Below are 13656 nucleotides of genomic sequence, written 5' to 3' on the forward strand. Positions count from 1 at the left end.
TCCACGCCTCTATATAGACCCCCTCGAAAATATTCTTTAAAAAATCCACGCCTCTATATAGACCCCCTCGAAAATATTCTTTAAAAAATCCACGCCTCTATATAGACCCCCTCGAAAATATTCTTTAAAAAATCCACGCCTCTATATAGACCCCCTCGAAAATATTCTTTAAAAAATCCACGCCTCTATATAGACCCCCTCGAAAATATTCTTTAAAAAATCCACGCCTCTATATAGACCCCCTCGAAAATATTCTTTAAAAAAAATATAAAAAAGCCACGCCTCTATATAGACCCCCGAAAATATTATTTAAAAAAAACCACGCCTCTATATAGACCCCCTCGAAAATATTCTTTAAAAAATCCACGCCTCTATATAGACCCCCTCGAAAATATTCTTTAAAAAATCCACGCCTCTATATAGACCCCCTCGAAAATATCCTTTAAAAAATCCAAGCACATACAGTGGTGGTCACAGAATTAAAACATTTACTGTGGTATACATATATCGATCAGCCCTCGATTAGTTTGAAGTATTTTTGAAAATTTTTTCATTCAGAACACTTCAATATACTGCACTTAAGAGATTTAGTGTGAAAATAGAAAATTTTTGCACGCAATTTTTCCATAAATAACGGTTTTTATGAAAATACGTCGACTTTGAAGTGGCCACATAATTAAAACATTGTGTGGAATTTTTTACTATACTGCATTTTTTGAAAATATTTTTAGAAAAGCTCTTTAATTTAGTTAAATTATGTAAACTAAGCACCGATAAAATCATTTACAGATAAAAAATTTTGAAAAAATCTGTAAAATCTATCAAAATTGCCAACAATTTGTACAGTACACCTTACGTTCAGAAAATCACCCTTATTATAGAAAATAAAGGTCCGAATGCACCAGAAATTGCTAGAATTAGTAGAAAACAATTAATAATTCTCAAATTAAAGAAATATTTGAAATAAAAACTCAAAAAATTGGAATTTACCTAAAGGAACGATTCAATTTCAATAGTCTTTACTGAAGAAGGCCGGAATATTTTTGCAGTATGTGAGAAAAAATCGATTGATGTTGGTATTTATTATATCAAATCGACTGTTCGAGTAGTACAGAATATATTTTATCAAAAAATATATCTGTCAGAACAGAACGAACAGAGATCAACGCCTAGGTTGACGAGTAAAAGTTTCTGGCACACAACAGCATGTTTGATGGTCAACTCTTGACCCTTAAAATCTATTGAACATGACAATATTTTTCCAAAATAATATTTTTTGATTCGAATAACTTCCACTTAATCTATTTTAGTATCAAGGAAGTAAAAATTTTACAGTTTGACAAATATTTGAAGTTTTGTGTTGAACATCAAAAATGCTGTTGTGTGCCAGAAACTTTTACTGGTCAACCTAGGCGTTGATCTCTGTTCCTTCTGTTCAGACAGATATATTTTTTGATAAAATATATTCTGTACTACTCGAACAGTCGATTTGATATAATAAATACCAATATCAATCGACTTTTTCTCACATACTGCAAAAATATTCCGGCCTTCTTCAGTAAAGGCTATTGAAATTGCATCGTTACTTTAGGTTAATTTCCATTTTTTGAGTTTTTATTTCAAATATTTATTGATTTTGAGAATTATTTGTTGTTTTCTACTAATTGTAGCAATTTCTGGTGCAGTCGGACCTTTATTTTCTATAATAAGGGTGATTTTCTGAATGTAAGGTGTACTGTACAAATTGTTGGTAGTTTTGATAGATTTTACAGATTTTTTTCAAAAATTTTTATGTGTAAATATTTTTATCGGTGCTTAGTTTACATAATTTAACTAAATTAAATAGCTTTTCTAAAAATATTTTAAAAAAATGCAGTAAAGTAAAAAAATCACACACAATGTTTTAATTATATGGCCACTTCCAAGTCGATGTATTTTCATAAAAACCGTTATTTATGGAAAAATTGCATACAAAAATTTTCTATTTTCACACTATATCTCTTAAGTGCAGTATATCGAAGTGTTCTGAATTAAAAAATTTTCAAATATACTTCAAACGAATCGAGGGCTGATCAAAAAATGTTTACCACAGTAAATGTTCTAATTCTGTGACCACCACTGTATATATAGACCCTCGAAAATATTCTTTAAAAAATCCACGCCTCTATATAGACCCTCGGAAATATTCTTTAAAATATCCAGGCCTCTATATAGACCCTCAAAAATATTCTTTAAAAAATCCACGCCACTCGAAAATTATTTTTCTCAAATTGTTCTCTGGGTTATTCTTCCCCTCTTTAAATCTCCTCATGTTAACACAAACACACTAATGATCCTGCTCAAAAGGTATTCGTAAATATACAACTCCCGTATAAAACCATTGAAGTCTGTGTGGATTTGTCTTTTCATCGCCTGGCTTAATTTATCCAGACGTAAGGACGACAACAGCACAAGCAATAACTACAAACCGTTATTGAATTGAATCGTTTTATTTAAACTGGAACCCTGATGCATCCTTAACTAAAGCCTGAGTAAGTAACCAAGACATGCAACAACAAATGTCAAACATTGAATGTTGCACAATGTCATCATTGTGGTTCGCATTAATGATGGTGATGTTGAGGACCTCAAAAAGGCTCTCTAGTCTGTTCTCTTATAAATCCTTTTTGTTGAGCATTCGATTTCTGAATATCTGTAGGCACTTTTGTGTGTGAGTGTGTCGGTTGTCCTCCTCTTGTTTGTCTGTCATCTTTTCATTTTATCTTACTGCAAATAAGCAAGCCATGAAGTGGCTCTGTCTATTTTGTGGTATTTCAACAAGGATGTGTCGTCTTTTGACAAAAGGATATGCAATGACAACGACTAAGACAACAACGCCAACAATAATCCATTGTTGTTGGTATTGCCTTAAAGTTTATCCAATTAATTGCAAGTATTTTTAATAAAAGCTATAAATTAGATGACATTTTGGATAAAAGTGATAAGGAAATCATTTATTTGAGGTTTGGAAGGGTATCTCTATGCGTTTGGGTGTGTGTGTGTGCATATGCAATTCTTCAAATATGTATTTAAAAATTGTATGAATAGCTGAAGGTCAGATGTGAATGAAGTGGGTACTTAAATGTAAGTGTTTTGTTTATAAATCATTAATTAAAAGAAAAATATGTAAGTTTTTATTGGATTGAAGATCTCTGGAGGTTATGGTTTACCATTTAAAAGGAAATATTTTCAAAATTGAACTGAGAGGATTTTTTAAATAATATTTTTTGAATGGCTAGTTTGGGGAGTCTATATAGAGGCGTGGATTTTTTAAATACATTTTGGAGGGTCTATATAGAGGCGTGGATTTTTTAAATACATTTTGGAGGGTCTATGTAGAGGCGTGGATTTTTTAATGAATATTTTGGAGGGTCTATATGGAGGCGTGGATTTTTTAAAGAATATTTTGGAGGGTTATATGGAGGCGTGGATTTTTTAAAGAATATTTTGGAGGGTCTATATAGAGGCGTGGATTTTTTAAAGAATATTTTGGAGGGTCTATATAGAGGCGTGGATTTTTTAAAGAATATTTTGGAGGGCCTATATGGAGGCGTGGATTTTTAAAGAATATTTTGGAGGGTCTATATGGAGGCGTGGATTTTTTAAAGAATATTTTGGAGGGTCTATATGGAGGCGTGGATTTTTTAAAGAATATTTTGGAGGGTCTATATGGAGGCGTGGATTTTTTAAAGAATGTTTTGGAGGGTCTATATGGAGGCGTGGATTTTTTAAAGAATATTTTGGAGGGTCTATATGGAGGCGTGGATTTTTTAAAGAATATTTTGGAGGGTCTATATGCAGGCGTGGATTTTTTAAAGAATATTTTGGAGGGTCTATATGCAGGCGTGGATTTTTTAAAGAATATTTTGGAGGGTCTATATGGAGGCGTGGATTTTTTAAAGAATATTTTGGAGGGTCTATATGGAGGCGTGGATTTTTTAAAGAATATTTTGGAGGGTCTATATGGAGGCGTGGATTTTTTAAAGAATATTTTGGAGGGTCTATATGGAGGCGTGGATTTTTTAAAGAATATTTTGGAGGGTCTATATGGAGGCGTGGATTTTTTAAAGAATATTTTGGATGGTCTATATGGAGGCGTGGATTTTTTAAAGAATATTTTGGTCTATAGGGAGGGGTCTATATGGAAAATAGTATTCAATGTATTGTATTTATAAATTTATATTTTTTAATATTTTACATTTGAGTAGCCATGATGTCACGAAGTTTTTAAAATGCATCTGCATAATTACATTCATAATGTTTTATTAGTGTTAACATCATTTATTTATAATAACTTGTTTAAAAGTGGATATATTTGAGTAGTCATGATGTAATGCAGATTTAAACATGTTTTAAATATTTATTATATTATATTTATAAGAATTTGTTTTAGAGTAGCTATGATATAAGGTGGATTCTTTGTAATTATACATAAATTGGCCATTAAATTGTAATTTGGCTTCAATTACAAAGTAAATAAAGACAAAAAAAAAATAGCAAATGTGTGAAAAACTATGCTATCCACACATTAATATCGACTATAAATTAAATTTGAGTACCATTTAGTACCAAATTTCATGATTCGAACTCTACAGATTCACCCAAATTCAAATTGTATCAAATTTAGCATACATTATTTCCAAGAGTATACACCTCAACCATCCAACAAAACTTCCTGCATACCTCGATCCTACACCCTCACAATGATTCCAAATTCAAATTTTACAATTCCAAGTCACCCACAAGTTCACCCACAATTTAAATTTTACCAAATTCAGTACACAGTAGTACGAATTTCCAATACTTCCTACTTAATCCAAATCCACATCCCCACAGTTATTGTAAATCCTACTTTCAGGATTCCAACTCTGTCGGTTCAACCACAATTCAAATTATATCAAATTTAGTACACAGTAGTACAAACTTCCAAGACTTCCTACATATCCCAAACCTTCACCCCACAGTGATCCTAAATCCTAGTTTCAGGATTCCAACCCTATATGTCCACCCACAATTCAAATTGTACCAAATTTAGTACACAGTTGTACCCATTTCCAAAACTTCCTACATACCCCAATCCTACACCCCCACAATGAAATCTAAATTTCAGGATTCCAACTCTATCGCTTCATCCACAAATTAAATTGTACCAAATTTGGTACACATTGGTACAAATTTCTAAAAGTTCCTACGTATCTCAATCTTCAACAATGATCCTGACTCCAAATTTCATGATTCTAGCCCTGTTGGTTCACCTAAAATTCAAATTGTACCAAATTTAGTACCCATAAGTAATAATTAGAGATGGTATTTACCCGGTAAATACCCAAGGGGTGGATAAATACCCATTTGCGGGTATTTATTTTGGTATTTACTATATTGAATTGATAATACAACATCTTACACCCTATTTCTGGGTTTCTGCTATCAAATCGATTTAGAATGTATAGTTTTACGATACTTTAAAGACGTGGGTAAATACTTGGGTAAATACCCGAGTTTTTACCCAAAAATTGGGTATAAACTCATTAACTGCCGAACCTCTTGACATAGGCGGCCAAAATTTTGCATACATGTTTTAAATGCCAAAGCAAATATAGAAATCCCAAAATGGGGTCCCTGGGTCCAAGTTTTGATATAGCCCCCATATAACGGTATCTCCCGATTTAAGGTATTTTTTGTCTATTAGACACATTTTACAACCAAATTGGATGTAATTGGGCACAGAGTGTTCTTTTTGGGTACCAAATGTCCATGCAAAAATTTATGTATGTATGGTAGCCCCCATACAAAGGTAGCCCTATTTTGAGTATTTACCCAAAAATTGGGCATAAACTCATTAACTGGCAAACCACTAGACATAGGCGATCAAAATTTGGCTCAGATGGTTTTATATCAATACAAATACTGGTATGGGAAATGGGGTCCCTGGGTCCAAGTTTTGATATAGCCCCCATATAACCGTATCTCCCGATTTAAGGTATTTTTTGTCTATATTTGCTTTGACGTTAAAAACATGTATGCAAAATTTTGGCCGCCTATGTCAAGTAGTTCGGCAGTTAATGAGTTTATACCAAATTTTTGGGTAAAAACTCGGGTATTTACCCAAGTATTTACACACGTCTTTAAAGTATCGTAAAACTATACATTCTAAATCGATTTGATATCATCTCTAATCATCAATTCAAATTTCAGAGTTCTAGCACTGACTGATCACTTTACTCTTTTATTAGTATAGATCGGGGCGTGGATTTTAAAGAAATATTTGGATTTTTTTCTTTTTGAACGTCGTTTATTTGTTTTTTGTTTATGTTTTTTTTTTTTTTTTTGAAGATCTATTAGTTTAAAGAGTATTTTTTCTATTTGTTATTTTGATCATATAACGAAGCTATGGGTTATTTTGATTATATCGTAATACATCATGATATTTTTATTAAATGGTCACTACATATAAAAAATTCAAAAATAACAATACCCCTATTCCCATCATTTACAAATAAAATTTAATTTGAACCATTCTAACGTATTTTCCCATTCGTCATAATTCACAATAATACCAATTCACAATAGAGACAACACAAACACGGTTGTATGTTTACGTTTTAGTACACAAATTATTGACGTGCAAACTTTGTGTTGTACTAAAAACCATATGTTTTGTGTTGTTGTTCTTGGCCGGCATTTATACGTCTGCATTTATAGAATAATTTTTCAACAATATCTATAAAATTAAGTAAAATTTATAAAATTCCTAAATAATGTCTAATATAGTGCAATATATAATTGTTCGTAGCGATTTAAAGTCGGCACTTGGATGGCCACTGGGCGCCGTAATAGCACAATGTTGTCATGCCTCGACGGCTGTAATGCATTTGCATCGCGAGGATGAAGTCACCAAATCATATCTGGACGATTTGGATAATATGCACAAAGTGGTATTGGGAGTAAGTCCAAAATAAGATATTTAATTAAAGAAGTAAATAATTTCCTACTGTTAATGTTTTCCAGGCCAAAGATGAAGATGCTCTACGCAAACTTTCCGATAAGCTGACCGAAAATGATATTAAACATAAAATGTGGATAGAACAACCAGAGAATATTCCCACATGCATTGCCATTAAGCCCTATGTGAAAGAGGATGTACATAAGTTTGTTAAAAGCTTGAAATTGTTAAAGGAATAAATGTTTTGGTGGAAATAACAAAAAATAGAACTGGCAATTAGAATTACTAAGATGATATCAAGTCTTAACTGTGGGGACTCAATATGGATTGCTGGGAAATATATAATATTCTCTGAACTTTGAATGCCCATATCAGGGGATGTTATGGACTTGTCCCACATAAAATCAATCAATTCAGTCAGTATAATCAGGACGTATACGAGTGGATATTCCAAATTCGACATGTACTTATTATATTAATATGTGGCTATAGTTATATATTTGGTCTGTTCCCATTCTGCAAGAATCTACTACTTTTTACTACGATAACGAATTTTCCTTTAGGATATCGAAGAAAATAGTGAAATTTATAGTCCAATAACAGACCAATTGTCAGCAAAGTTATTAAGTGTTTTTATTACAGAATATCACGGTATTTGAATGAAATATTTCATAAAGTGATGTCTGTGCATATAAAAACAAAACATAGAGGAATAAGAATGTATATGTTTTCAACATATATACGAACTCTTTAGATAGAATAATGTTTATAAGTTTAATACAAAAACAAAGTAGACATTTTTGAGTATATCTTGAACAGAGCCTAGTACAAAGTGAACAGCTACCAATAGCAGCCACATATATGGGTAGATGCAACTGTATGTTTAATTTGAGAGCACCGTCCTGCAAAAATTGCGCCTATTTTACATTGTGCCCAACTGAAGCTGTGCAAATTTGCAAGAGACCATTTAAGCTAACGAGATTTTTTACTAAATAAATTAGTTTGGATTTGGACATTTCCAATGGAAATTATGAGGATGATATCAACATTTAGACACGTGTATTGTTAGCAAAGTTGCTCAGTGCTATTTACTGATTTTTGTTATAGAATATCAGATAATTACATAAGGGAAGCTATACCCTCTATACATATGTACGGCCTCAATAGATAAAATATTTTCTATAAGTAACTATAGAAATAAAATAAAAAAATTTGAATATATTCTCAGCAGGACTTATTGAAAAAAAGACTATGTTGAGATTCTACAAAGGCTGCCTTACTAGAATGCCGTTCTATAAGTCAACATTATATATAGTTATTAAACATTAAAAGACTTTTGTATATCGTATATAAAAATAAACGGATTTCTTTGCATTTTTTACAGAAGTGCATTTATGGATCTTATTAAAATATATGTGGGAATTTCCTTTAAAATTAATTTAAATTAAATAACATTTATAGGTCTCGAGCAGTAAATAAAAGTTTCGCTGTGTGAAGAAATTCGCGACACAAAAGCCAAATTGCAGATAATTTTATCATCGCGACTGGCTCCAAAATAATATATTTTTTAAGTTCTTCCAACTAGTAGGAGAACTTCAGCTACCAATAGTAGCCAGAGGTATTTGTAGACAAAACTATATGCCTACTTATGAGAGCACAATCTAGCGGAAAATGTCCTTATTTCGTAGTGTATCAAATAGAAGAAATGAGTATATACAAGAGACCATATAAGGTGGCCGTTTTGGATTCGTAGAAGTATATGTCATTATGTGGACATGTGCATTGTCAGTTAAGTTGTTCGGTACTCATTAAAACATTTTTATCATGGCATTGGAGGGTACCCTTTTAGAAAAAGACATATGGGCAAGACGGGGAAAAAATATAAAAACCAATTATAGTGGAAATTAATTTATACATTTCTAATGTCTAACTTCCTTCATAGATAATATACTTTTTATATGTTCACTATAGAAATGAACTAAACATTTTGAGTATTTTCTGAACTTATTGGATAAAAGGATAGTTTTGGATTCTACAGAGTCTTATTGAAAAAAAAAACAATGCATTTGCATAGAATAACTTTATTGGTCCTATTTGTCTTTTGGAAGTATTTATTTTCCTCATTGAGTTAATGCGATGGAAAAACTAAATAGTTCCTATATTTATTGTAGCAAGTACACATTTAACGGATTTCTAATTTTATCTAAATTTCAGCAGAGATAATTCTTTGATTGGAAACAATTGTAAACTTTAAATAATAGACCCCATAAAACCTTCAACATTTCGAATGGAATGTGATATACAAGTCTACTATAGGCAGAAAACCCGATAAGGTTTTCAATTTGTAGAATGTATTTTACAAGACGTCAAAGTACAGAAACTTACGAAACGGAATATTCCACAGAGCTTCAATTAAAAATATTACTACCTATATGTCTCCTATATACCGGATACAAATAACTTTCTGTTAGAGTTTTATAGAACAAAAAATTCTTCAGATTTCCAATACAAAGTTTAACTTCTACAGGCTTCTTTAAATGTAGACTCGTACACACATTTTAGAAAATGTAAGATGCACGTGAGATAAAAGACATGTGGTGTATAAAAAGCTTACGAAAAGTAGAAGAACTTCGAGGGGACATCATACCTATATGATAATCAATAGGAAGCAGCAGAAATTGGTTTGATAGAATAGTTCATCGGTATTCCAAGAAATTTTTTTTGTGATTTTATAATAAATGTTTTCTATAAAAATAATAGCATTCTAATCTATCATAATCCATCCATCTAGTCATTCTAAAAAAATCGAGAATCAATGGATTAAAAACATACAATAATTTATTTGTAACTAGATCAACATTTATTCACTTCGCTAAAATATATCTATGGGATGTCAATTGGAACCAGTAGGAATAGATTAGATAAGTAGATCATCAAGGACACTTTTGATCCTATAATTGTTATTCTATAAGTAAAACTATTTCTATTGCTAAGAGATCATTTAATTAACTTCAATTACCTATAATTCCAAAAAAAAGGAAAATTTATGGATGAAAAAAGATATAGTTGTTTTATAGATGGAAGGTTCGATGGTTAGGTCTTCAATGAAAATAATCAAGTAGGAAAAGTGTTAATTTCGAACTCTTGATAGTCTTAACCATTTGGGATACTGATATTTATTGCAATAGGTCCACCAACCTTGCGCAGAACTATTCTATAACGTTACGAATAATGCTGGAAATATTACTTACAAAATAATACAGGGCGATCTTGCAAATCACTGGACACCAGATATACTGACACGTTCGATTAACTCTTTTCTAAATATCCTAAATATGGATTCTTTTTTCAACGGTGCACCAATATATTCAAATTTGTGTAGAAAAAATACAATAAAAAACTGACGATTGAGAAGATCGTTACATACCTAAAAATGTATAAAATATTGTTATAGGATAAATGAAATTGAAAAGGGATTCGAGTTGGTCAACATACCTGTGGAGTTTTATAAATATTAAAAAATTCGATGGGATGTGAAAAACAAATAGGATAATTAAACTCAATATATTTGAAAAGTCTAAATGTTATTTGCAATATTACGAACCAAAAATACCGGATACCGGATAAATTGCGAGATCAACTTTTGGCGATTTTTTGCGTAGCTGTTCGCGAAATTATTTTGCACTATTGATTAACTTTGGACATATTTTTCAGAGATTGTTCAAGGGAACAACAAGAATTTATTAAAATGAACCGTCACACGAGAATTTCGATAAATATAAAACACACGCGCTTGACATTTCGAGTTCGTAATTTTTCGAAAATATTAAATTAATTCCGATTGAAATTTAAAAGATAAAATTGCAAAATATAAATTAATTGAAGTCACGAATAACAGTTCTTTTCCGCGTATGCAAATAAGACTATCGGCAAAGGGTTGTATTTTTGGTATGTACATAAAGTGACATTAGACTTAAAGATTTGTTTTTGTTTATCCATTGTAAAAATACCCACAATAGATTGATAGTTTGAATAGTGTATGTCGAGATACATGGTATAATAATAGAAGGTAACAGTAAGTGTTGTTGTACAAAAAACGATGCAACAACCAAATGTAAATTTGTTGCTGTAAGTTCTACTAGTGTCAACTCATTTGACAGAAAAATGTAAACAAACAAACAAATTATCATCAAATTATTTTTATTTTGAAAATGAAATATTTTCGAATCCTCAAAATAAAAATTGAAAAACATGAATGAAAATCTATCAAATTTATATTTCTATCGCTTCCACATCTTTCCTATAATTGAGCCATTGCCATATATATGTGTAACACATTTGAAAATGCTGGGAATTGCTAGTTATTCATTTAAGAATGATTTGCTACCTCAACTTTCCCAGCAGGCAGATTGAGTAAATTGAATACGGGAGCACATTTAAAAAAGAACAATTTCAAATTGTATCCGTTCCCAATTTTCCTGTTGGGTGATTTTTAAAAACATAATTTGTCAAATTCATATTGACACTAGTATTACGTTGGAATCAAATCAGCTGGGATTTGCTGTTACCTTTTATAATTGTACCATGGTCGAGATATATGAAAATTTTGAAATTTTAAAAACACTTGTTTTTACATAAAGACATGGAAACAACCAGAATAAATTTCTTAACTCCAGGGTCAATAACCAAAAAAGTATACGTAGATCAATAACCATGGTACATTTGTACCCATTCAAATATAGCGCTGTAATTTATTAAAATATCAGACTATCGTCCGCTTTTTTGTTTTAAATTAGTCTATACGGATCTGATCTAGATGTAGGAACTCGAAATTATATATACATTAAAATAATATATATTTAAATCCATGCTTAAATGATAATTTATCTAAAACAATCATAGTAATTTCGTTATAGCTTTCGAGATTTTATTTAGGTGTTCCCCAACCGCTATGCAAATTTTTGTGGCCCTAGACAACATGGGGCCATCAAGGTGACTGGTGTAAGTCAGAAACCACCTTAGTTTTCTTTTGGTATACAGGGACTAAAGCAATTTATGCAAAATATTTAGATGAATATCTCTTTAGTCACTGTATAAGTTCATTTGTTCATCGTAAGGTGTGAGTAAATTGAAGCCTTAATACACATTTTCTCCAAAATCGAGTTTTTGATCTATGTCGGCCTTTCAGCAAATAAGCGATATGTCAAATAAATACACATAGAGGAGGTCTAACCCGATAAAAAGTTATTACATATGTACAGGATAAATGCCGTTTATTTCCAGTTTTTGAGATATGGCGTGATGCATTTATTGTTGGTAACTTTAAAGTTCATGAAGAAAATTTGTATATCCCTGCTAGCTGTGGAGGTGGAGTGTATATTAACTTTGTCATTCCGTTTGCAATACCTAGAAATAGTAAAAGACCACATAAAATTCGTATATTCCTGATCAGAATAAAATTATATGTGGATCTGCCTGCTGAAATTACAGACACTAATTTTTACTATATTTTTCGATATCTCGAAAAATTTTTATCAAAGTAAAAAAAATACGTTCTTTCAGGTTCTGGAACCGTATTGCAAGTGAGGTACATCGGTACACATTTTGATATAGCCCTCATAGACTTTTGCATACCCATATTCGAGTTAGAATATTGATATCCTCATTTAAGGGGACCCCACCCATTCTCGGTTTCAACAAATTTAATTTTTTATTTTGATTTAATTCGAACCTATACTAATTCAAGAATGTCCCTATAAATCTTCAAGTGAAAATCTCATCAATTTTTGAAGATATGGCCGATTTATTGCATTAGCATCAAGTGACAGCAAGAGGGTTTCTCAAACTTTAAACGCGTTTTTCATTTAACAGCGTTTTGTTAAATGGCGGGTTTCAATTGCCAATTCCTTTATTTATGACCCAATAAATTTAAAGTGGGTTAACCCGATTAATAATTTTTGATACGATGTTAATAATTGGTCAAAAACATGTACTATTTTAACACCAAAAAAAAAAACGGATTCCGATGTTCCAGTGAGGAGTTATCATGCCCGCCATCAAAAATAAGGACTTTTCTTTGATCACAAAAAACAACAAAAAATTTTTTTTTTTAAATTATTTTTCTTCCTTTTTCAATCTTCAAATATATATGTGCAAAGTTACAAATCTTAACAAGCATTGGTGTTCATTTACCAGCCCATTTAAAATCTTAAAAATAAAAAATCGAGAACATATAAAGTTTTTAATTCATAAACAAAAGGGTCACAAGCAAAAATTTTCTTTACTTAGAAACAGGACTTATTGCGAATTTGTACTTCTGGGTTCATAATATATTTCGTTGAGGGCCATCTGCCCCAATTTTAATTGTCTACCATCCAAACTATAAACTCTATTTTGTTGCACAAAGCCATACATTGTTATCAATATTTTAACAATATTTATAAAACTTTGAGTTTGAATTTAGCCAAGTAGAGATAAGGGGTTTATATCTCTACTTGGCTACTTGGTTCAAAAATATTTTTAATTAAATTTTTCTAATTGTGAATAGTTTTGTAATGGATAAACAAAAACAAATCTTATAGTCTAATCTCCCTTAAGTACATAACACAAAATCCAACTCTGCTGCATTGGCGATATGTAGTAGTTTTGTTTAGGCGGAGAACTGTTATTCGTGT

At 31.2% G+C, this 13656-nt stretch overlaps 1 protein-coding gene across 1 annotated transcript; it reads left to right on the top strand.

Annotated features, from left to right (window-relative positions):
• The first annotated feature begins 6790 nt into the window (after window positions 1-6790).
• On the top strand, window positions 6791-7223 carry LOC133334597 (putative peptidyl-tRNA hydrolase PTRHD1). The gene is made up of 2 exons (XM_061542912.1): window positions 6791-6983; window positions 7048-7223. The coding sequence occupies exons 1-2, from the start codon at window positions 6798-6800 to the stop codon at window positions 7219-7221; spliced, it is 360 nt and encodes a 119-aa protein (XP_061398896.1). The 5' UTR covers window positions 6791-6797; the 3' UTR covers window positions 7222-7223.
• Window positions 7224-13656: the final 6433 nt, after the last annotated feature.

This window comes from Musca vetustissima, unplaced genomic scaffold (genome assembly GCF_032173495.1).
Source record: "Musca vetustissima isolate MV318-11 ecotype Yass unplaced genomic scaffold, APGP_CSIRO_Mvet_v1 utg58905, whole genome shotgun sequence".
In the NCBI taxonomy this organism is placed as follows: Eukaryota; Metazoa; Arthropoda; class Insecta; order Diptera; family Muscidae; genus Musca; species Musca vetustissima.